The 24,799-nt window shown below is 40.6% G+C and overlaps 1 protein-coding gene and 1 long non-coding RNA gene across 7 annotated transcripts in view; one reads left to right on the forward strand and one right to left on the reverse strand.

Moving 5' to 3' along the window:
- LOC132391719 (neuronal vesicle trafficking-associated protein 1-like) overlaps nucleotides 1-21,658 on the reverse strand; it is a 100,126-nt gene extending 78,468 nt beyond the window's left edge. Inside the window, exons 1-2 of one of the 3 annotated variants that reach the window (XM_059965277.1) lie at nucleotides 21,632-21,658; nucleotides 4,228-4,361 (exon numbers count right to left, since the gene is read on the reverse strand). In XM_059965277.1, coding sequence (XP_059821260.1) covers nucleotides 4,228-4,359 — 132 coding nt within the window. In that variant the 5' untranslated portion in view covers nucleotides 4,360-4,361; nucleotides 21,632-21,658. Of the gene's footprint in view, nucleotides 1-4,227; nucleotides 4,362-4,884; nucleotides 4,907-5,054; nucleotides 5,407-21,631 lie in introns of those variants that run through there. The other 2 variants (XM_059965276.1, XM_059965275.1) reach the window with 2 other exon arrangements.
- Nucleotides 5,592-10,759, forward strand: LOC132391720 (uncharacterized). 4 transcript variants are annotated; one of them, XR_009511332.1, is made up of 3 exons: nucleotides 5,592-5,673; nucleotides 7,085-7,225; nucleotides 9,366-10,759. It is a non-coding gene; the product is annotated as an uncharacterized LOC132391720 (long non-coding RNA). The 4 variants fall into 4 exon arrangements; XR_009511331.1 differs by lacking the exon at nucleotides 5,592-5,673 and adding an exon at nucleotides 5,692-5,874; XR_009511333.1 differs by lacking the exon at nucleotides 5,592-5,673 and adding an exon at nucleotides 5,692-5,874 and having other exon boundaries at nucleotides 7,088-7,225.
- Nucleotides 21,659-24,799: the final 3,141 nt, after the last annotated feature.

Here is a 24,799-nt window from a genome sequence, read left to right on the forward strand (position 1 = left end):
TAGTCACTGTATATGCAACATCTGAACTTCCAAAATAGACTTGCACCAAACACTACACTCCAGAAATCAATTTGTTAGTGGTAGTAGGCAAAAGAGAAAGTAAACGAACACTGAGTGCTGCTAAAACCAGATCAAAACTTTACAATTATTATTCCCCTTAGTAGCTTCAGCCAAATAGATTCTGTCATTATATGAGTTTACCTACTCAACCACTTGCACTAAAGACCACATTAGAAATATAACATAAAACAGTACAGGCCTTTCAGGCCACAATGCTGTGCCTAACTTTTTACCTATTCCAAGATCAATCTAATGCTTCCCTCCCACAATGCCCTGCATTTTTCTTTCATTCATGTTATCAAAGAATCTCTTAAGTATCACTAATGTATCTGCCTCTACTGCTACTCCTGGCAGTGAGTTTATACCACCCACTGATCCCATGCAAGATAAAATTCCGGCATCCTCCCCATACTTTTCACCAACCACTTTAAATTATGCCCTCTCATATTAGCCATTTCAGCCCTGGATTAAGTACACTGGTTATCCACCTTAAATATATACTTAAATCAAGTTAACTCTCATCCTCCTTAGCTCCAAAGAGAAAAGCCCTGGCTTGCTCAACTTACCTTCATAGGGCAAGCTCCCTGGCCCAGGCAGCACCCTTGTAAATCTCCTCTGCATTATTTCAGAAGTTTCAACATCCTTCCCATAATGAGGTGACCATAATTGAACACAATACTCCAAGTATGGTGCAGAATTTTATAGAATTCCAACATTACTTCATGGCTTGTGAACTCAATCCCCCAGCTAATGAGAGCCAACACCCCATACACCTTAACCACCCAGCAACTTTGAGGAATCTATGAACATGTATCTATGTTCCCAGAATAGATCCCTGCTGAACACCATGGTCACCAACCTCCAGGTGGAAGACGCTCCATCTGCTACCTTCTGTGGGCAAGCTAGTTCTGAATCTACACAGCCTCCATGCCTCCCCTCTTTCTAAATGAGCTTACCATGGAGAAGCTTGCATTACTAAAATCCATATATTCCACATCCACTACTCTACTTCTTTCAATTGCTCTTAAGAGAACAACAGATTAGCAGTTAAACATAACAACTGTGCACCAGACTGCAGATTAACCATTGCCCATTTCTAGGCTACAGAACACTTTCAACATCTCAGATTGATTCACTTGAGCATGACCTGACAACAAAAAGAAATTGACACTCAGCCATCTTAAGGGCCAGAAGGAAACCAAAACTTTGGTGAACAAATTTTAACAATTGTCTCAACTGGAGGTTTGCTGCAAGTGAGAAAGCACTATTAAGACAGTGAAGAAAACAAATCATAGAACAGTTGAAATTGATGAATGCGGCCATTAGTAGAAAGAACGTTCTGATGCTCTCCATAAACATAGAAAATAATCATTCTTCAATTCCCTTCAGGACACTTGCAAACAAAGTAAAATTTGTCATATATGTAGAAATGACAACTCACTGTTGGCTGACATTTCAGAAATACACAACGAAGCTTGATTTTGTTCTAGCTCATCAACTCAATGAGAATTAAAACCGTTTTGTGATATTTGACTACCAAACACTTTAGAATTTTTTTCCAGGCAGTATTAAGTTTTTATTTCTTATTTTCTGATCGTGCTATCAAGTACTGGTACAATTTTGTGTTTACTGCCAGGTAACATTTAATATAGCCCAATGTCAAAATGTTTCACAGTGCTTCCATGAAGCACCATTGGGATATTTTGCAATAGTAAAGACACTAGTTATTATAGTACAAGTTGTCACTATATAGGTACTCTGTTTGAAGAATGAATTGTTTAGGTAAACTTTCCAAAAAATAAGGCAAAGGGTACAAAAGCAAAAGTGTTACTTTAAATTCCAGTGAAACAACCGTTAGGACACTACTAGAGAAAATGCATTCAATTCTTGTCATCATATTTTAGTAAAGTTATTAAGTTATTGGAGTTAGGGGGCAGAGAGAAAAAAGTACTAGAAAGATGCCGACCCTAGAGCAAAGATCAAAAGAAAATTTGGTGACAGTGTTTAAAAAAATCACAGCAGGTTAGGATAGGACTGACAGAAACAATTTCTGCTCGGGATGCCGCAAAAACCAAGAAACACATACTCAAGGTGATGGGTAAAAGGTACAAAATACTTTTTTTAAAGAATTCACCACCTGCAAGAGGGTAGAAATAAAATTAATGAGGATTTTCAAAGGGGATTAAAACAGGCACATACAGGAAGTTAATTTACAACACCACAGAGAAATAACATAGTGGCGGGACTGAACCAAATTTAGAGAACCAAATAATCCTAATAAACTTGCGTTTTTAACAATTAGAATTAACATTTACTGTTGAAAACTTCAGACTGCTACTTTATTAGTTTTTTTCTCTCAGGAGAGGATAGTATGTCAAAAGATCATCAAAACCAAGAAGTGACAATATTTTTCTTACATTTTATGTATTAGGAGTTTGTTTTAACAGTTGTAAATCTGTGACATTTCATGCAAAGTATAAGATCTGGTGACAAGTTAAATAAGGATATACACTCAGTGGCCATTTTAGATGGGTACATCTATACACCTGCTTGTTACTGCAAATAACTATTTACCCAATCATGCAGCAGCAACTCAATGCATAATAGCATGCAGACATGGTCAAGTGGTTCAGTTGTTGTTCAGACCAAACATCAGAATGGAGAATAACATGATCTAAGTGGAATGATTTTTGGTGCTAGGCGGGGTAGTCTGAGTATCTCAGAAAGAGCTTTTCCCCTGGGATTTTCTCACACAACATTCTCTAGGCTTACTTACTTACTGCCTATTGTGCCACTGGCGCTTAGGGCAGTAATGAAGGGACTCCATCTTCATTGTTGTTTCCATAATAATCTGTTTTACCAATCAGGGTCTGGTGGACCAGTAGCCCACTCCTAGTCTAGCCTCTACCCTTTGACCTGTTTGGCATGGGTGGCCCTACCAAGAATCAAAGAACAAGGCCCTAACTCCAGCCAACATAGCTCTCTGGGTCATTGAGGCATGCAAGCTTCTACATTTTACAAAAAGGTTGTGGTCCACTGTAGAAAGTTTACAGTGAATGCTATGATATATTTTTTAAATCAAGAGAGCGACAGCTCTGTGGGAAAAAGTGCTTTGTTAGTGAGAGAGGTCAGAGGAGAATGGCTAGACTGGTTCAAGCTGACAGGAAGGTGACAGTAACTCAGATAACCATGTGTTGCAACAGAGATATGCAGAAGGGCATCTCTGAGCACACAACACGTCGAACCTTGAAGTGGACAGGCTACAGAAGCAGAAAACCATGAACATTCATTCAGTGGCCACTTCATTAAGTGCAGGAGTATGTATAACATACATACTAAAGTATGTATAACATACATACTAAAGATAAATGTTATTGCTTATTCTCGTGGCATATCTAGCAGCAAATCAAATTATTGTCATCTGCTTTCTCTTCTTGTAAACAAACCGGTAAGAGGTCAGGACAACTGGCTAGAAAAATATTTAGCTTGTTTTCCTTTCTGTATGTTTTGTTTCCTACTTTAATTCATGCAATATAAAGTATAACTGCTGAAATCTACAATGCACCAACTGATGTGGGCAGGGTTGGCGACTCTTACAACATAATAAGACATGTATCAATGGAGATCGGTACTTGATGGCTAGCATGGAAATGGTGGGCCGAAGATCCACATTCTGCAGACTGTTAGTCTACCACTCTGGACTGCAGTAGATCTTCAACATAAAAATATGAGATTAAAACCAAATGTTTGGTCCATCTCAGCTTCTGAAATCCCATATTCCTTTGATTACTTTCAGCTTAATTACCTCACTTCCTTTGTTCTAAGGTACTTTGAGGATGATAATAATCTCAAATATAAATGCAGTGGAAAGTCCTGCAAGATGTGATACTGAAGTTCAGGAATCACCTTTCTCTCCATAAATAACACCTTTGAGACATAGAGTGATGCAGCAGAGAAACATCCCCACCCCCAACCCAACTGGTCTACGCCGACCAATCTTTAAGCAAAAAAAAATGAAATCACTTTCAATCCATGACAGACCTGGCTGCCTTGTATTTTAGTGAAGAGAAGCAAATTAATGGCTCATCTTCTCTCTGCAAATACCAACAAGCTGCATGAGCGCTGTATTTTCAGCATCCTCTACATGTTATAGTCGTTCAAGCTTACCTTATCAGGCGCCGGGAACTGCAGCTGGTTGACATCCAGTGGTGTGATAAGGGGGATGGTGTCAAAACCATCTTCAGGGGCTGCAGCCTTCCCATTGCTCTTGTCAGTCAGATTGTTTCCCAACTTCACCATGGCTGCGAACAATAGATGAGGAGGGTTTATTCTTCGTTTCGAACTGGGGAGAAATCAACTACACGGATGGAGCTTCAAAGAAACAGAATATGGAACTAGCAGCCTTCTGTCAGAATTCACAACAATCACCGTCCTGGGACATCCGCGTGAAACATACGGATGATCTTTGGCAATCTTATTTATTTTAAGCTACCTTTTTAGTTTATTCGAAAGAAAGGTGCTAAAGACGGAGGAAATCATGCTATTGTCAAAGCTATCTACCGTTCGCTTCAGGAACCGGGGCACAAGCAAAAAAAAAACACTTGTTTGGATTAATCAACTAGAAAATTCTGGATTTTAATTTGACGCAGTGCAAATTTCCGCACAAATTATTCAGACCCGACGTGATTTACATTTTTACAAACAAAAGCGAATTACTTGTCACAATTTCAGAAGCAATCGTAAAATGCACCAAATGTCAAATGCATTGTTTCCTGTTCCTCTAAAGCAATTCGATCTTTTTTTACACATCGTAACCCAACTTACTGCAAGATGAAATAAACCTCGTTGAACAATGCCGCTGTGTGAAAAACGATGCCTTAGTAACATGGGAGCATCTTCTGTCTTGCCGAGGTAAGGCACGACACAGCAAACTCGCACCCGTCCCCCGCAAATAAACCACGGAACAGAATTGTTTCGAAAGAAAGCCGCCTCACCTGATAATTCTTTCAAAAATTACAAAGATTTTTTATTGTCTTCTTTGCAAAAGCCTTTCCCACTTCAGCTGGAAAATGGCGGAAAGTAGCTGGCTGAAGAAGCGTTGTCGAGGATGCAGTAAAGTCATTGATCGAGTTTGGAGAATGTTTTCATTTTCAAGCCTCGTCTGTGGTGACGCAGCCGCGCTGTCGGCTCCGGAGCGGGCAGATATCTTTCCGCTGCGCCCACACCGCAGTTCACCAGCAGGTTTTATTTCTGAAGAGCCTAGGTTGTCGTTTTCTTAATCTAGTTCCTTTTTTTAAAAAAAAGGAAAAATCCACGGACAAACACTAAAGATAGCGCGGATGGTGCTGGAAATTAATATTACAGGTCAAAGACCATACCCCGTCCGAGTGCCAAAATGTGTCTCGAGCAATCCGTTCTCTCTTAGACAAGGGTTAAAAAAGACTGCCTTGCATTTACCTAGTGAGTTTATTTTTAACGCAAAAGTGTTTCGCAATAGTGGTTGGGGATTAAAATTTCACACTATCAATTAAAATGGTATTAGGACAGTACCGTGAGGGTGTTAAGAAGCATTTTAAAAAGAGGTAGACGAAGTCTGGAAATGAAATTTCAGAGGTAAGGGTAGGGATTTTAATTAATCTTTCCCTTTGTTCCCGTGTTAATGATGTTCAGTGAATTACAGACTAAGATTAGTGTATAATTAGACTTGAGGATTCAATGCAGTACTGAAAGAAGGTTGAACTGGTCGGGATGTAGTTTTTCTTTTGAAACACTGATCGCTCTGGCGTATATATAAAAGATACATAGATTTTGAAGGTAAGCAGACAAACTCTCTTACTGTTTTACTAACAGTTATCCCTTAAATAACATCACAACAAAAAAGGTGGTCTGATTATTGTCATATTGTTGTCTTTTAAGTCTTGTGTCCATCTTGTACATAAGTCTTATGTATGCCAAGAATATAAAAGTGACTACATATCAATTGTTATTAGGACATTCTTAAGTCCCAAATGAATGCAAATTCAATTTCTTCTTTCATAAATTTAGATCCGTAAATGGCATTAAGTTTATGGCCCAATGATGTTTAGCATGGAACATTTAGTGTCCAAAATATTCAGATAAATTAAGTAGATGGATGAATCAATAGCTGATGAATTTTAATATTGATATGTGCCAGTGCAGAAAAGAATGTACAATATGCATGTAAAATTAATGTAGGTGCTATAGTTGTTCATTTCAATTGCTATTTAATTTACAAATGTGCTCAAAGTGTTAGTAAAACTAGCAAACATCGTAAGTATCAATTATTACAAATTAAATGGTCTAAAGCTGTTGGAGCTTGGTACATCTGTACACCTTGAGTCCACCACTTAGAAATACAATTTATTATAAATCACACATTTGTATAAACTTATAGTCTGTCAAACCTTTGTGTTTCCTGCTTTTTGACACAGTTTCATAACTTTTACCATTGTAAATTCAAGTGATGACATCTTTTCTAGAAATTGTTGAACATCATTTCATGTTTTTATCTTCCCAGCATTGTTTTAATGGCATGGTATCTGCCAACTCATCATCCTGCACTTCAGAGCAAGAACTTTTCTGATCATTTCCTCCTCAACTTTCCACCTGTTTAATATTAAATGCAAATTTAATTATTCTTCAACAGCATTGTGTATGGGAAATCAGATAGATTTTAAGAGAGAGGAGCAAGGGGACAGAAGGTTGAAGAGCACAAGAGAACAACGAGGAGGAGGAATGGAAGACAAGTCTCTTTCCTAATTATTTTCTGTATTCTGCATCGTTTCTTCCCTACCATTTTGGGGTTTAGAGATCAGACCATAACACATGTCCATTTTCCTTACCACCTCACATCTACTGAACTGGAACTTTGTGCTGTGGAACAAGTTTTTATTTTTAAAACTTTAGGTTAGCAACATGAATGAAATGGTAAGTTGAGCTAGGTTTTAAATTGATTTAATTTTTAAATTGCTAATATTCTAATTACGACAATATTGCTTTGAAGCAGGAGTAATAGTTCAGCTTTGATGTCGAACCTGGTAAATAGACATATGAAGGGAAGTTGAGAAGAAGTATGGAGATCATGAGGTGGAGTGAATGACATGGTAGGAAGAACCACTGGCAGAAATTAGCAGTAGGAAGAGAGGTGAGGGAGCAAAACATCAAAATGAATATGACTTGCATCCATGACTATTATTATTCTACCTTATGCAGTTCAGTTTTTGGAATTTCCTCTCTAAACCTTTTCACCTTGTAACCTTTCAATATGTCTTTGAAACAGGTCACTGCCCTGGAGGTTTCAAAACAGCCACCATTGTTCCAGTGCCCAAGAGGCCAACAGTGACTGGTCTAAATGACTACCTCTTCATACCACTGACTTCAATAATCATGAAGTGCTTTGAGTGGCCAGTAACTGATTGTATAAAATTCCACCTTCCAATTATATAGAACCCTTTTCAGTTCATCTACCATAAAACCAATCCATTACAATGCCATAGACTCAGCCCTCCACTCAGTCCTGTCCCACCGAGAAAACAAAGCCTCTTGCACGAGGATGTTGTTCATTGACTTCAGTTTGGAATTTAAGGCTATCATTCCTCAGTTGCTGCTAATCATGCTGCTGACTCACAACTGTACTACCAGATTCAGTTCAAACTGTTTCATCAAATTCACTGATGGTACAACCATGGTTGGCTTCATCAGCAACAATAACGAGTCAGCACACAGAGAGGCTTGTCAAATGATGTAAGAACAACAACCTGAGTCTCAATGTGGACAAGACAAAAGAGATGGTTGTGACTTCAGAAAGGCAAAGATTGACTATTTTCCATTGTACATCAATGCCTCTGCCCTAGGGAGAGTTCAAACTATTGGTGTGCACATAACAAACAATCTAACCTGGACAACAACACATCTTCACTAGTCAAGAAGACACAGTAGCATCTACCCTTTCTGAGGATGAAGCTTACAAAGCTCCCCACCCTCATTCTAACAACAGGTTCACCTTCGAGAGTGTCCCGTCTGGCTGAACCATTGTTTGTCACAGAAGCTGTAAGACCCTACAAAGCATAATAAAAACCATAAGACCATAAGATATAGGAGCAGAAGCAGGCCATTCAGCCCATTGAGTATGCTCCACCATTCAATCATGGGCTGATCTATTTCCTCCAGTCATTCCCACTCCCCTGCCTTCTCCCCATTCCCTTTGATGCCATGGCTAATCAAGAACCTACCTATCTCTGCCTTAAATACACCCAGTGACTTGGCCTCCACAGCTGCTCGTGGCAACAAATTCCACAGATTTACCACCCTCTAACTAAAGTAATTTCTCGGCATCTCAGTTCTAAATGGATGTCCTTCAATCCTGAAGTTATGCTCGCTTGTCCTAGAATCCCCTACCATGGGAAATAACTTTGCCATATCTAATCTGTTCAGGTCTTTTAACATTTGGAATATTTCTATGAGATCCCCCCTCATTCCGCTGAACTCCAGGGAATACAGCCCAAGAGCAGCCAGACATTCCTCATACAGTCACCCTTTCATTCCTGGAATCATTCTTGTGAATCTTCTCTGAACCCTCTCCAATGTCAGAATATCTCTCCTAAAATAAGGAGCCCAAAACTGCACACAATACTTCAAATGTGGTCTCAGGAGTGCCTTATAGAACATCACATCCCTGCTCTTATATTCTATACCTCTAGAAATGAATGCCAACATTGCAGTTGCCTTCTTCACCACTGACTCAACCTGGAGGTTAACCTTTAGGGTATCTTGCACAAGAACTCCCAAGTCCCTTTGCATGTGTGCATTTTGAATTTTCTCCCCATCTAAATGATAGTCTGCCCATTTATTTGTGCCACCAAAATGCATGACCGTACACTTTCCAACATTGTATTTCATTTGCCACTTCTTTGCCCATTCCCCTAAACTGTCTAAGTCTCTCTGCAGATTCTCTGGTTCCTCAACACTACCTGTTCCTCCACCTATCTTTGTACCATTGGTAAATATAGCCACAAATCCATTAATCCGATAGTACAACCGACAAAAGGATCATTGTGGTCTCCCTCATTCCTCCCCTATTTGTAGACTATGTAACAGTGTCTTCCCTCATGCTGTGAAGCTAATGAATACCCTGCCACCACCAAGATTTCATCACTAAGACCATGAACCATCTTTCCTTTACTGTTTACCTGTGCTGTGCACTACATGCATTTTAAATGATATTTTATTAACTTATTTCTGGTAAGGTTTTGGTTTATGTGCTGTGTGTGATATATGTTTTGTAGGTGGTCTGTGGTCCAGAGGAACGTTGTTTTGTTTGGGTGTATATACCAATGGAACCAATCTACTAATGATGTCATAGCCACAGCACTACTCATGATCTTCATTTACCTGGAGAAGAGGTATGCACATGTTAGAATTCTGTTCCTGGACTACAGTTCAGCATTCAACACGACAACTTCCTCCAGACGTGACAGGAAGCTTAGAGACTTCAACCTGCACCCCACCTTGTGCAGCTGGGTCCTAGACTTCCTATCAGATCACCAACAGGTGGTAAGGATGGGCTCCCTCACCTCTGCCCCTCTGACCCTCAACACAGGTGCCCCCTAGGGTTGTGTTCTTAGTCCCCTTCTCTACTCCCTTTGCACCCACAACCATAATGCCACACACAGGTCCAATCTGCTGATCAAATTCACAGATGACATGTCTTTGATTGGCATTATTTCCAGTAATAATGAGACAGCCTACAGAGGAGAGGTTGACACACTGACACAGTGGTGCCAGGATAACAACCTCTCCCTCGATGCCCAAAAAGCAAAAGAGGTGATTGTGGATTACAGGAGGAAAGGAGACTCTCAGCCCAATCAACGTCAATGGGTCTGCAGTGGAGAGGGTGAGTAGTTTAAAGTTCCTTAGTATACATATCACTGATGATTTCACCTAGACTGTACACACCAACTTTGTGGCACAAAATGCACAATAGCATCTCTTCCATGTCAGGTGGCTGAAAAAGTTTGGCATGGGCCCCCAAATCCTCAAGACCTTCTACAGGGGCACCATTGAGAGCATACTGACTGGCTATATCACCGCCTAGTACAGGAACTGCACCAATGTTGATCGCTGGGCACTGCAGAGAGTGGTACAGACAGCCCAGTGCATCTGTGGATGTGAGCTTCCTGCCAAGAGGACATTTATAGCAGCAGGTGCAGAAAGAAGACCTGGAAGATCATCGGGGACACCAGTTACCTCGACTATAAACTGTTCCAGCTGCTTCCGTCCTGCAAATGGTACCACAGTATTAAGCCAGGACCATTAGGCTACAGGGCAGCTTCTTTCTACAAGCCATTAGACTTTTAAATTCACATGTCTGTATATTGCAACGGAGTCATAACACAAAGATTTTTACTCCCTCGTGTTGTGGGATGGATGTAAGATCTAAATAAATTCTATTCTAATTCAATTCTATTCCGCCGTATGTAAAGTCAGATGACAATAAAGAGAATTTCTGCAGATGCTGGAAATTTAAAGCAACACACACAAAATGCTGGAGGAGCTCAGCAGATCAGGCAGCATCTATGGAAATGAATGAACATCTTAGCTCGACGTTTCAAGCTAAGACCAGTGCTAGAATCTTGGCTTGAAATGTCAACTGTTTATTCATTTCCATGAATGCTATCTGACCTGCTGAGTTTCTCCAGCATTTTTGTGTGATGCTGATGACAATAAACTTGAACTTGAAATCTACTTCTTTGTGAAAGTTTTTAGCAGATTGGTTTTGTCTATGGTTTGACATCAAGTTTGTTAAGCTTCATGTGAAGGACAGAAGTGCTAAGAGAAACTGAGTAGAGAAAAAGAAGAGGAGGTGTGGTAATGACAGCTAACTTTAGTGGCTACAGAGGAAGCTAAATGTGGGAATCGAAAGAAAGGAGACAAAGAAAGGAAAATGACCAGAAGGTCATATAAATATTTGCCATTAATCCAGCTAATTAACAAATAATGGAGAATAGTTAGTATCATTTAAAGTAAGTGAGACCATAGTCTATGTATGATAACAAAGGCTCACAAGCAGCATTGCAGCATTGTCACAAATTTATTTTTTCGCTGCCAATAACTGGACAAGATGTTGATTATATAACAGGTCATTGACCTAGTGATAAATGTGGACTTATGGTCTAATGGAAGGGAAAAGGGTCATTTTAAAGTACCATAACATTACAGATTTGGGAATAAAGGCAAAACAATATTTGTGGGCTAGATGTGTGGATTGTGAGTCACTGAACAATTGCTAGTACTTTGTAAGTTCTTAAAATATTTTTACTCCCCTGCCCAAACCCCTTTCCCCATCACGAAGAGGAGATAAACAAAATATGATACTAATGAATATAAAAGATCAAGGGAAGTAGTAAAACACACTCAAAGGGCTATAGAATATCTGGAAGGTATCAAAATTTTGAAATGAATACACTTGTTCTTTTGTACCTTTGCCCTTTTCTGATACCTTCATTCCAAAATAATAGAATCCAGCAATATAGTAGGGATATTACACAAATCATACAATGTGCCGCAAGACATGAGAGACTGCAACATTTTCACCCTCTATAAGAACAAGGGCGACAGAAGCGATTGTAACAACTACAGAGGAATCTCGCTGCTGAACATCGTTGGGAAGGTCTTCGCCCGCGTGGTCCTGGGCAGACTACAGAAAATCGCCGAAAGGGTATACCCCGAATCTCTGTGTGGTTTCAGGTCGGAACTTTCCACAATCGACATGATCTTCTCTCTTCGACAGCTGCAAGAGAAATGCCGAGAGCAAAGACAACCACTCTACGCCGCTTTCATCGACCTCACAAAGGCATTCGACCTTGTTAGTAGAGGCGGCTTGTTTAAAATCCTCGCCAGGATTGGTTGTCCTCCGAGGCTCCTCAAGATAGTCCGATCGTTTCATGCGGATATGAAAGGCGTCGTTCAATTTGACGGCTCTTCTTCAGAGGCTTTCAACATCCGCCACGGTGTGAAGCAGGGCTGTGTGCTTGCTCCCGCCCTATTCGGCATCTTCTTCGCAGTCATGCTGAAACATGCGTTTGGAACTTCAGCCGATGGAGTTTACCTTCATACCGGATCGGAAGGCTGTTCAGTCTGTCCCGGCTGAGGGCAAAATCCAAGGTCGGTGAAGTACTCATCAGAGACATGCTGTCTGCAGACGACGCAGCGTTGGCGACACACTCTGAAGAGCAGCTGCAGCGACTTACGGACAACCGCTCACGAGCCTGCCAGGAATTCAGCCTAACCATTAGTCTGAAGAAGACCAACGTGATGGGCCAAGGCGTTGAACAACCCCCCGTCATCAACATCAACAATTACGAGCTGGAGGTAGTCCACGAATTCACATACCTCGGCTCCACCATCACGGACAGCCTCTCCCTGGACTCCGACATCAATAGGCAGATCGGACGAGCAGCCACCACATTCGCCAGGCTGACCAAGAGAGTCTGGGAGAACAGAAAGCTAATTGCGAACACCAAAATTGCAGTCTACAGGGCATGCGTCCTCAGCACACTGTTCTACGGCAGCGAGACCTGGAGCCTCTACTCCAAGCAGGAGCAACGTCTCAACGCCTTCCTCCTTCACGGACTACTGAGACACATTCTGGGCATCAAATGGACCGACCGAGTCACCAACACCGAAGTCCTTACCCAGCCTCTTCACCCTTCTCCAACAACGCTGCCTGGGACACGTACATCGCATGCCAGACGGGAGGAGCCTGAAAGACCTACTGTACGGGGAACTGACCACCGGCAAGAGAGCACGAGGACGTCCTCACCTTCGTTTCAAAGACGTCTGCAAAAGGGACATGAAGTCAATGGACCTGGACGTCAAAAGATGGGAAGACGTCGCGAACGATCGCTCACGCTGAAGACGAGAACTACACAGAGGGCTGGAGTGAGGAGAAGAGAAACTGAGGCTTGCCGCCGAGGAAAAGCGCGCTCGCCGAAAAAACAACAACACGACAACATTGGAGGAGAGCGTCTTCAAATGCAGTCGCTGCAACCGAGACTGTCACTCCCGTGTGGGCCTGTTCAGCCACAACAGACGCTGCACCACCATCAGCAGCTGAATCAAAACTCTCCAGGCGCAAATCCATGGTCTCTCGAGACCGACGGATGCCACACACAATACAATTTTAGTTATTTAGTTAATTAAGAGAATGCATGTGATTATTGAAACTAGCTTTGTTTACTAAACGAAAAGTAACTCAAAAATATCATTTTTCCAAAGAAAATCACATAAGCTTTATACAGACAGATCACAGATAAAGTTGCTACATACAGTAGCAAATGCTAGTTTTTGAAGAGATACAGTTGCTGAGGTGAATCACTGCAAGGGGCAAGGATGATTATGGGACAGACATCTTAAGTCAGAATGACAAATTTACAGACTGGGTTTTTCTATAGCAATGGAAATAGGAACAGATTCATGGAAACATTAGTTAATTTATCCCTTTAGCAGGAATGATGCTAACTTCTGTTAGGAAGGGTATTAAAAATGAATGAAAAATCATACTTAAAATTTGACTATCTTTTTTTTGAATGGAATATATGGACACTATTTCCTATTGAAATCTTGAAAATACTTTTGTGGAAAACAACTTCTGAACATTATTAATGAATGCACGGTCCAGACATATTATAATTTTGCATTAACTATGATAAAGGAGAAGTTTTGTATAGCTTTCTATAGATCTGAAATAAGTTGGATGGTCATTATTTAAGAACTGATCATGAATTATTCAATAAGAAATTAGTATGAACAAAATTGCTTGTTCTTTCTCATTTTTATCAGAAGCAAGAGGGTCTAGAAGTACAAATCCCCATAAATAAAAGGATGGCATGTGTTGATTAGGCCCTAAAGAAATAAACTAAACATTGGAAATTCTTGCACGTTTCTATTTTGATTCTGCTTTTTTTTTGCTGCAGCAGCAGCATTTACTGCTATATGAAAAGTGGAGAAGTTGTGCTAAGGTTGCATCATATCTTGCTTAGACCACAGTTGGAGCATGTGTACAGTTCTGGTCTCCACAGGAAAGAGTTTAGATTCTTATAGATGATATCAAAAATGATGGTTTGTATTTTTCAGTACACTGTGTCCCTTTACCGTGAAAAATAGCCTGAACCCAATAATGTGCTATAAGATGAGGTTTGTGGAGATGAACTAAAGCAGAGATCTTCATTAAGAGATTGTGGGACTCATGACTAAATTGACTGGTATAGGTGAACTGTATGGACACATGTTAACTGGGAAAGCATATAAGAGAGGAGACACAGGTTAGCTAGCCTAATTGAGAAAGAGTAGGAGGAGGCTCAAGATAGCCACAAACACTGCAAGAACTAATTAGTTTGAATGACCTACTTTTGACACATTGTTTTGGGAAGCACCATATTTAATATTTCATAGAACAACTTCTTACTTGCTTTCTAAAAATGATTTTGGTCAAAGCTGGTACCTAAGCTCTTGAGTTCAGTTGACTTTACTGGATATCATCAGCTGAATGGTTTTCTACAACATTTGAAAACACAAAGAATAGGATTACCTTGAGGAGAAGTAATTCCAATGAATGTTTCTACAATCAGATAAACTGATTTAAAATATCTTTTTTTATTGGTTCATTATAGCAGACAATAAAACTCTAAATAACCATTGAGAGTATGCAGTTATACTTGTGGCAGTTAGACAACTGTTATATCAATACTGATAGCAAGCTGTTACAACTGTAAATGTTGTTTATAAAACAGTTACATTGCTGTTGGAAATGTTGCATGACTATTGGTAGCAATTCTGGCTTCTTATTAGTAGTAAGAATTGATAAGCAAGACAGTTGTTTAATATTTCTCTATCTGTTATCTTAATGGTGACATTAACTTATTTGTTTTGAGCAAATTAGTGTGACTATTGAAATAGCAGAAATGGATACTTCAGTATTGAGCTCTGTGTGAACTCTGCTTTCCTGTATATTGTAAAGAAAGTGGGGCTAGGATATATTTTTCTTTTGCACCTGAATCTTAAAAAGCCTACCATTCAAGAGAGCCACATAGCTAAATTTTGATAATGTAGTAAGGCTCTCAATTAAGTGTTGCCATAGATTGGGATCAAGTTCGGGTGAGTGTGATGCGCCCATTCAAGGCAGGCTACTGGAGGTGAGGGGAGTTGCTAAGGTGGCTAGGCAACAGGAGAAGTTGGGGGACAATTAGATAAAGGGAATATCACTAAATATGAGGTGAGAAGTAAGAAGTGATTATTTTCATGTATAGAGCATAGATCAGTAGAGCACAAGGACAGGATCTTTTGGATCTACTTTGTCTGTACGGACCATGATGCAATTAAGCTAATCCCAGCTGCCAACACCAAATCTATATCCTGTTATTCCATACCTGTTCATGTGCCTGTCTAAATGCCTCTCAGACATTGCTACTATATCTGCTTCCATCAATCCCAGGCTAGGGTCAATGTGACTAGGCAGAATAACAGTTTGGCAGGGAGTAGATGGGCCAAATGGCCTGTTTCTGTGCGGTAGTTCTCCATGACTCTATGGCTGTATGACCTCTCTAGCAGCATATATTGCTTGCCTTCATTTTGCTGTCAGTTTCTAGGGCTTATTGGTAGTGACTGATTTAGGGCAAGCCTAATTTTGCAGGAGAGAGTTCAAGCCATTTTTGAAACCATCTATTTAACATGAAGAATTCTGTATTGGGCGTGAATAAGGAACACCCAATAATTGTTCTGACTCAGTATGCTTATCCCTAGCCATTTGCACAGTCATATTTCCCTTCCTTTATATTGAATACAGTAAGAACATGAGATGTGCTGATTCATTTCAACAGCCACAATTTATTCATTGTTAATATTGATATAGGAGAACATTATTCAAAGAGGGTACTGAGAGAGGTGATAGACAAAATGTTACTTATTACTCTTATAGTAAGATTACAAATGGAAATATCAATTGCAGCCCTGCCCAAAACATTACATGGGAAGCCATTGTGTCTATTTTTGGACTAATGGAACCGGAATTGAAAAGTCTGTATGGTCTACCAGATAACTCAGTAAAATTATACTTTCACTGCATGCTGCAGCTTTTTTCACCACAATGGGTACAAGAGTAAACATTACTCAGATGTACAAAAGTGGTGTAAAGGTGGAATCAATAGCCTAGACTTAAAATGCACATACGTATAATACTGAACCACTTCATTTCAACCTATACAATAAAGTTACAAATAACCCTTCCCCACGGGGCGTGTTTAATCATGACATGCTGACCATGTTTTATTCCCCCAGTTTCTCTCTTTCTGTTGGCACTGTAGTGCTGGAGAAATTCCAGGAAGATTGAAATTATTCTGCTTTCCAGAGACTCAGAGGAAGATCTGATAGTTTACATCATTCAAATTGCTAATCTTCATTCGAGTCAAAAGCTTGATGTCTGGCTTTTCCAATAATAATGCTGACAACACATCGTCAAAGTGAATGGACCTTTACACAAGTAACAATGAGTCAACCTAGCCCTGAGTGGCAGCATGCTATTTAACTGAGATAGGAATTACAGACAAAATAGAGTATTTTCTCACCCAGTATAGCTGTGCTTTTCCCACAGAATACTGATGAGAAGGCTTGGTTTATCACTCATTTAACCCAGGAGGTTTTATCTTCATTTGGAATAACTTTACATTAATCATACATGTACAGATTGATAAACCAGATTCATAGTGGTGCACAATGGATGATGTGAAGCATTGTGGATGTGTTAATTATAAAATCTTCGCCAACACTTAGAGCAAATAACAAACCACCCACTCTTTGGGAAAAAAAACATTGCTTTTATTTATTTATTTATTTATTTATTTGTTTGTTTGTTTGCTTTCATAGACATTAATAATATTGTGAATGTTTTCACCTTTGGATTATGGTTTTGAAGCCATAGAAATAATCTTGTAAGGCTAGGAACTGGATGATAGGACAGCAAATATATTTTCTACCACTTGAAGCAATGACTAAGACAACTGCACTGCTCCAAAGAGCACCATATGAGGTTATTCTTACCCTCGGCCATTAGATTCTATGATGATTCAACCTATAGCTGGGAAAGTGATGATCTCCTCCTTTAGACTAATGTAACTTCTTTTTTATTCTTTCTTACTTCTCTTCTAATATTTGTATATCTGTGCATTTGTAATGCTGCTGTGACACTGTAATTTCATTTGGGATCAATAAAATTTCTACCACATCTGCTCCTGGGAATGTTCTGGTCTTCAGTCTGTTCACACCAGATTTGTGCCGTCTTTGCACCAGGATGTAGTCAATCTGGTGATGTTGACCACTCTGGGCATGCCAGGTCCATCTTCGGGATGCTTTGTGCTCTCTAAGTGTGTTCGAGAGCACTATGTTGTTATAACTGGCTAATTCCAGCAAGCGTAGTCCCTTCTCAATGGAGGTGTCATTGCATGAGGGGCCAATGAGATCCCCCCAATCATCTTGTGCGTCTCTGCACTCCTTGGCATTCCAGTCACCCTGAATGATCAAAATATCTTTTTTGTCCACTTTGTCAATGACATCTTGTCGTTTCTTATAGAATTCTTCAATGTATTCATCGTTGTAGTCTGTTGTTGGGGCGTAGACTTGTGCCACTGTGATGTTGAATAGCTTTACTTGCAGGTGGATGGTCATGAGCCAGTTTTACACAGGTTGGTATCCTAGGACAACATTTTTAATGGATTTGTTGACTAGGAACCCTACGCCATTTTCATGTCTGTTCTCTTCTCCCCTATAATAGAGTACATGACCTTCCTCAGAATGCACTTCTCCAGCGTTCTTCCATCTGGCTTCACAGAGCCCGAGGAGGTGCCAGTTGTATCTTTCCATCTCACGCGTGAGGCCCTTGAGTTTCGCTGCTTGGTTCAGCGTTCTTACATTCCGTGTGCGATTGTGATGTTCTCTCTGCCCTGGTGTAAGACGGATAGCGTGGTCATTGGTATCCCGGGCTGCGAGCAATCGGGCATGAAGTTGCTTTTTGGTGTGGTAATCATGTCTTGGGCATCTGAAACCTGGCGGAGCCCATCCCTCTCCAGGTTGCACCACAGCCGATTTCCTCCAACTAGGTGGCTCACCTTGGTCCTGAACACGTGGCCGTTATAGTTCATCTGAGACCTTTCCGCCCTGGTCGGTGACTTCATCATGGACGTCATTCGCCCAGTGTTGCCGTGTTAACACCACCCCTTCACGTGGTTTAGCCCGCCAGCTGAAGCAGTTTACCGGGGTATGGTGCTTGGAGCCAACACGAGAGAGATTTAGGAGATGGATGAGGACCAGTGATGCCCGTCCACCCTGTCTCGTAGGGAGCAGCATGCCAGACATCAAGGGTACTACCTCTATCCAGAGCCTCCCATACCATGACCCCTATACGTGACCCTGGCCTTGTCATGATGAACATCAGTGCGCGCTTGAGGAGAATCAACAAGCCAAAAAAACAGCTGGCTGAGATTCGACTTTGAAAAACTGAAAGACCCCACCATCTCTGAAGAAGTTCAGGCAGCAATTGGGGGGAAGTTTGCACCAATAGTCCTCCTTGATGAAGACCTGGAGACCACCACAAATAACTTTAACACAGTGATGATGGAAACAGCAAGCAAGATTCTGGGGAAAAGCCGCTGCAAGTCTAAACCATGGGTCACTAACAAGATACTGTATATACGTGACACAAGAAGGAAATTAAAGAAAGATAAAAACACAGCAGAGGGAAGAACAGAATACAGGAAAATCAACAAGGAAATCAGGAGGGAAATAAAGGAAGCAAAGCAAAGATGGATAGCCGAACAATGTGCAGACAGCCTCTTTGACAACACAAAGAAGGTATTTCAACTGGTGAAAGATCTTACCAAAGAAAAGCAAGCCAAAGTGAACATCATCCAAGACAAAAATGGCAAAAGTCTCACAGAAGAAAAGGAAATAACGGAAAGGTGGACAGAGTACTGTTCAGAACTGTACAACCACCAGAGCAAAGGGGATCCAAGCGTGCTGAATGTACAGAAATCTTCCAATGAGGATGACTAGCCAATCATACATGAAGAAGTTAAGGTCGCAATACGATCACTGAAGTGCGGGAAGTCAGCAGGAATTGGCAACATCCCTACTGAACTGCTGAAGCATGGAGGAGAGGCCACGATAGACACGCTTACCACCATCTGCAATAAGTTCTGGCAGACAGGTGAATGGCCTACACCTTGGACTCAGTTGCTGATCATTGTGGTTCCCAAGAAAGACAATCTCCAACTTTGCCAGAATTACCGTACCATCAGTTTGATCAGCCATGTGAACAGGTAATGCTCAGAGTCATCTTGAACAGACTGAAACCTCAGGCAGAAGACACCTTTGCCAAGGAACAAGCAGGCTTCCTGTAAGGGCAGAAGCACCACTGAGCAGATTTTCACCCTCCGCACCCTCTGTGAGAAATGCCTTCAGCACCAGAGAGAATTCTACCATGTCTTCATAGACTTCAAGAAGGCATTTGACAGAGTCTGGAATGATGCCTTATGGGCCACCAAGAGGAAATTCAACATGGGGCAGAAGCTGATTCATACAATCCATCAGCTTCACGCCAAGGCAACTGGTTCAGTGCTCTCTCAGGGCACCACTGGGAGTGGTTTCATACCTCTGTAGGAGTCCGTCAGTGCTGCCTCCTTTCCCCCACTCTCTTCAACGTCTTCCTGGAACAGATTATGAGTGATGCCCTTGCAGATCATGCGGGCACAGTCAGCATCGGAGGAGGATCATCACAAACCTAAGATTTGCTGACGACATTGATGGACTTGCAGGAAAAGAGGCCAAACTGGTCAACCTGGTCAGCCATCTTGACAGAGCCTCCACAAAGTTTGGAATGGAAATCAATGCCGAGAAAACCAAGCTCATGGCAAATTCCAACGGTGCCATCACAACAGACATCTCAGTCCATGGTCAGAAACTTGAGACAGTGCAGCAGTTCAAATACCTGGGGCCAATCATCAGTGATGAAAGATCAAGACCAGACGTCCTGGTAAGAACCACACAGACAATGGCTGCACTATCCAAACTCAAGAGAATATAGAGGGACAGCAACATCACCATGAAGTACAAGATCAAACTCCTGCATGCACTGGTACTCTCTATCTTCCTGTATGCATGTGAGACATGGACCCTCACAGCAGAACTACAGAGGAAGAACTACAGGCATTGGAAATGAGATGGTATTGCAACACCCTGGGTATCTCATACTTGGACCACGTCACAAACGAACAGGTCCACAAGACCATCCAGCACCACACTGGTCCTCATGAAGACCTTCTCACAATAGTGAAGAAAAGAAAGCTAAGATGGTACAGCCATGTAACAAGATCCAGGTGGCCTTGCAAAGACCGTTCTACAAGGAACTGTGGAGGGGAGAAGAAGGAGAGGCAGACAGAGGAAAAGATGGATGGACAACATTAAGGAATGGACAGAGAAAACATTTGCGGTGACCCAGGCTCTGGCACACAACCGCGACAGATGGAACAGACTGGTGCAAAGCTTGTAATGACGGTGCCCCGACAACTCCACCAGGAGTTAAGGGCGCAAGGCAAGGCAAAATTTCTAACTGTGTATTGATCTATACCAAATGTCTATCTACACATCGGGTCATGGTAGAAGCATATGTCCTGGGGCACAGTCATAGCCTCTTGCTGTTCTATGTGAAACACAGTTACAAATTCCAGTTTGCTGAAACTACTTTTTGAGTTCAGTAGCATCATTGTGCCCTCTTCACCACCCCCCCCCCCCCCATACCCCATCCACGTCACTAATCAAGCATCTTATTTTCCTGGGAGATGATAAACTCCACAATAAATCCATTTGAATAATAGGGCAATTTAGAGAATTACATGAGCAATTCTTGTTACCATTAATTGTATTTGCAGGTTTCATACATATCCCTTAATATGCCTCGAGATTTTCCCAAGGTGGATTAAAAATATGAAGTCTCACTAGGTAAATGACACTTGATGGAAGCTGAATAAACGCTTCATTACATAGTAAATCAAGTACGGAACACAGCAGTTATGGTTGTTCAATGTCTTCACATGAAAATCATAGAGCCATAGAGCAATACAGCACTAAAAAGGGATATTCAGCCCATCTAATCCATGCTGAACTATTACTCTGCCTAGTCTCATCTACCTGCACCTGCACCACCGTTCCCCTTCCATCCTTGTATTTACCGAAGCTTATAACTGGCTAATTCCAGCTAATTACCCAAACTTCTCTTAAAGTTGAAATCAAACCTCCCGCTGTTAACTCATTTCACATTCTCACCACCCTCTGAGTGAAGTCATCACTCTTAAATTCACCTTAAGTAGTTCACCTTCCACCTTGGCCCATGACCTCTAATTCTACTCTCACCCAATCTCAATGGGGAAAAAGCCTGCTTGCATTTACCCTACTTATACCACTCATAATTTTACCACACTTTCACATGTCAATAAGACGTGTACTGTACCTTGTCCTAAAGAAGGTGACTTCTAAATTTACTTCTGCATTAACTGTGTAAATTACCTCAGAAATTTCAGTCTGAAAATGAGAGTGACCTTCCAGTTTATATTGAAGCTGATTACCTGTGTCTGCATTTTTACATCTCAGTTAGTTTGCAACCAACAAGGACACCTGCCAAGTGGAACAGAACAAGAGTCCATGTGAAATGTTCACTGATTACTAAATCTAGCAAGTTAATTACTTACTGTTTTTCTACTGGATTGAATGTTCGTTTTATTTATGTGAGTTCTTCTGAACGTGGCAGTGTTATTTCCTCTGTGCCAAATGGAAATGTATACATAGGGAAACAAACCATTGTCTGAAGGTTCCACTAAAATGTTGCTGCTAGGTGGTATAACTGAAACTCAAGGGTAATGACTGTGCACATACATCGTGGTTAAAAACTCCTGTGTGTTCTGCAAAGTTAGGAAAGTAAAAGAAATCTGGCAGGTTTACTTCTAAGTTCAGTATCTTCACATTTGTGCAAATAGAGACTGTAGATGTACAGTATATAAGCCCTTTGGTCATCAATAACTCATCTGTCCTAATCACTTATTTCCTCTCACTTCTTCATCAACCCCAACTACCCGCACTCCAGTTCACCTGCCACCAATCTACACTGGAGTAATTTACAGTAGCCAATTAACCTACAAATTATCATGACTTTGTCATGGGTAAGAAACCGGTGCACCCAGGAAAAACCACGCAGTTCAAAGTTCAAAGTACATTATTATCAAATTACGTATGCAATATACAACTCTAAGGTTTGACTTCTCCACAGACAGCCACAAAACAAACATGGAACCCATTCAAAGAAAAAGTGATTGGGAAGAACATGCGAACTCCAGATCCTGGCTCTGGATTAAACCCAGGCTTCAGGCCCTGTGAGGGAGTAGATCTAACTGCTGAGTCACTGTTTATTGTTTATAAATAAATATCATATTGTAGTAATGAATATATTTTTGGAATCATACACACTTGAAGAAGAATGGCCTTAAGATAAAAATAATTTGTGTGTGTGTGTGTGTAGGTGGGGAATTAATCAACAAATTTCAACTAGAATTATTCCATTTCCTTCAAGAATATGTAATGACTTAAAAGACTTTATCCCCTGGTAGGTGCTAGAGGTCATAAAATTTGAATGTATGTTGTAGAATATTTAGTGATCGGGGCAGTACATCTTGTAGATGGGGAGCACTATACCCACAGTCCGTGATGGTGAAATATCTTAATGAATATGGTGGTAAAATTAGGAGCCAGTTGAGAGTATTACTTTGTCATAAAGCACAGAGATAGGTCCTGTGGCCCCCATACCAATCGTCTATACCAATCATATTCACCAGCATTTGATCCATAGCCTTCTATGATTTAGTGATTCAAGTGCTCATCGAGATACTTCATAAATGCTGTGTGATTACCTGCTTCCGCCAGTGGCTAGGTGACAAAAATGCCTCTTCAAATCCTCTCTAAACCTCTTATCCACCCACCTGAAACCTATGTTCTTTAGTTTTATGTACTTCCTATTATCAACTCCATCTAGGTCCCTCATATGTTTATATGTTGCCCCCTCAGCCTCCTCCGCTCCCATGAACAAACCTAGCCTATCCAGTTTCTCCTTTTAACTAAAACACTCCATTCAAAAATGCTAAATCCTGGTGAATATCCTCAGCAGCTTCTCCAGTGTAATTACATCCTTCCCATAATGTAGCAAGCAGATGCCACACTATAGGGAGGGTATGGTTACACCATAGAAGATGCATCTCACTTTGCTAGGCCCATTTTGCAAATTGATTACTATTGTCATGTAAACATTGAATCATCAGTAAAATGGACACAACCTTGCGTTAGATATGTATAATTAACTGGGGAAATGAAAATGAATCCTTCAGCTCTCTGACTTCTGGTTTCATAATGGAAGGAACCTTATTGCCAAAGTAAATGTAGTGATATCCAGATGCTGGAGCCTACAATCACCTTCCTGTTTGCTTCATTCAAGACATTGCAGAGCTTTGCTTCTGGTTCCCAGTGACTTTAGTTAGGTATGGCTCCTCTTGCCAAGTCAGCTCAATGTTGGTTTGATTGTAACTGGAGACACTGATGTCCCTCTGCAATTCATTTCTGTTGTTTATCCTCAAGAGAAGAGGTCTAGGAATGAATAGTCCTGATTATCAATGCACAAATTATTGGTGAATAAAGTAAATTGGTTTATTATGTCACCTGTACTGAGGTAAAGTGAAAAAATTTGTTTTGTAAGCCATCCATTCAGATTATTTCATTACATAAGGCACAGAGGTAGTATAGGTGACAACAACAGAATGCAGAATAAAGTTTTACAGTCACACAAAAGGTGCAGTGCAGGCAAATAATAAGGTTCATTGGCATAACAAGGTAAACCGTAGTTCAAGAGTATTAGGGGACTGTTCAGTAGTCCTATAATACTACCAGTAACACCACCCTTCACTTTGCTGATGTTAGGGAATAGGCCATGCAGGATTTTTTCATCAGAGAATTCTGCAAACCCTTAAGCATCTACAGAAAGTACAACAGAATTTGCAATGAACTCGATGAGGAGCCTTCATGTGAAACATTAGTTTTGTTTTTTTTTTAATTCAGATTCTTACATCTACAGTTTTAACTTTCATTTGGATATTTCCTTATTTTTGTTCACTGGTCACACCTGGGCAATTTCCACTTTGCCTTACTATATATGTAGCTACAAATGTTTGACTTCCCTTTCAAAATTATAATGCTTACTAGTAAAGCAACAAATATATTTTTAATTTTGTGCAATCATTAAGCAACTTGCCTCTTGACTCCATTCTTGTTTTCATTTGGGGATCCTTATTGTATCCAAAAATTAGAAAAGTTAATTGTGTCTTTGGTGATACTTTAAAATGGATACCATCAGTTTGGTTGCTTATTATACCTTTCTTCAAGGAGGAGTATTTAAAAGAAAACAGAATCAATTTTATTTCTTCTTCACCATTATTCAAAGTTAAAATGGCCCTCAATAATTTTCTGATTTTAGGTGGTATTTCAAAAATGGGCCTTTTATTCACTGAAAATGTAATTTTTCCATATCACTTGCTGATGACCTATCTTGACTTTCTGTAAGTGAAGTTGAATTGCATTAGAG

Source organism: Hypanus sabinus, chromosome 3, assembly GCF_030144855.1.
Source record: "Hypanus sabinus isolate sHypSab1 chromosome 3, sHypSab1.hap1, whole genome shotgun sequence".
Lineage (NCBI taxonomy): Eukaryota > Metazoa > Chordata > Chondrichthyes > Myliobatiformes > Dasyatidae > Hypanus > Hypanus sabinus.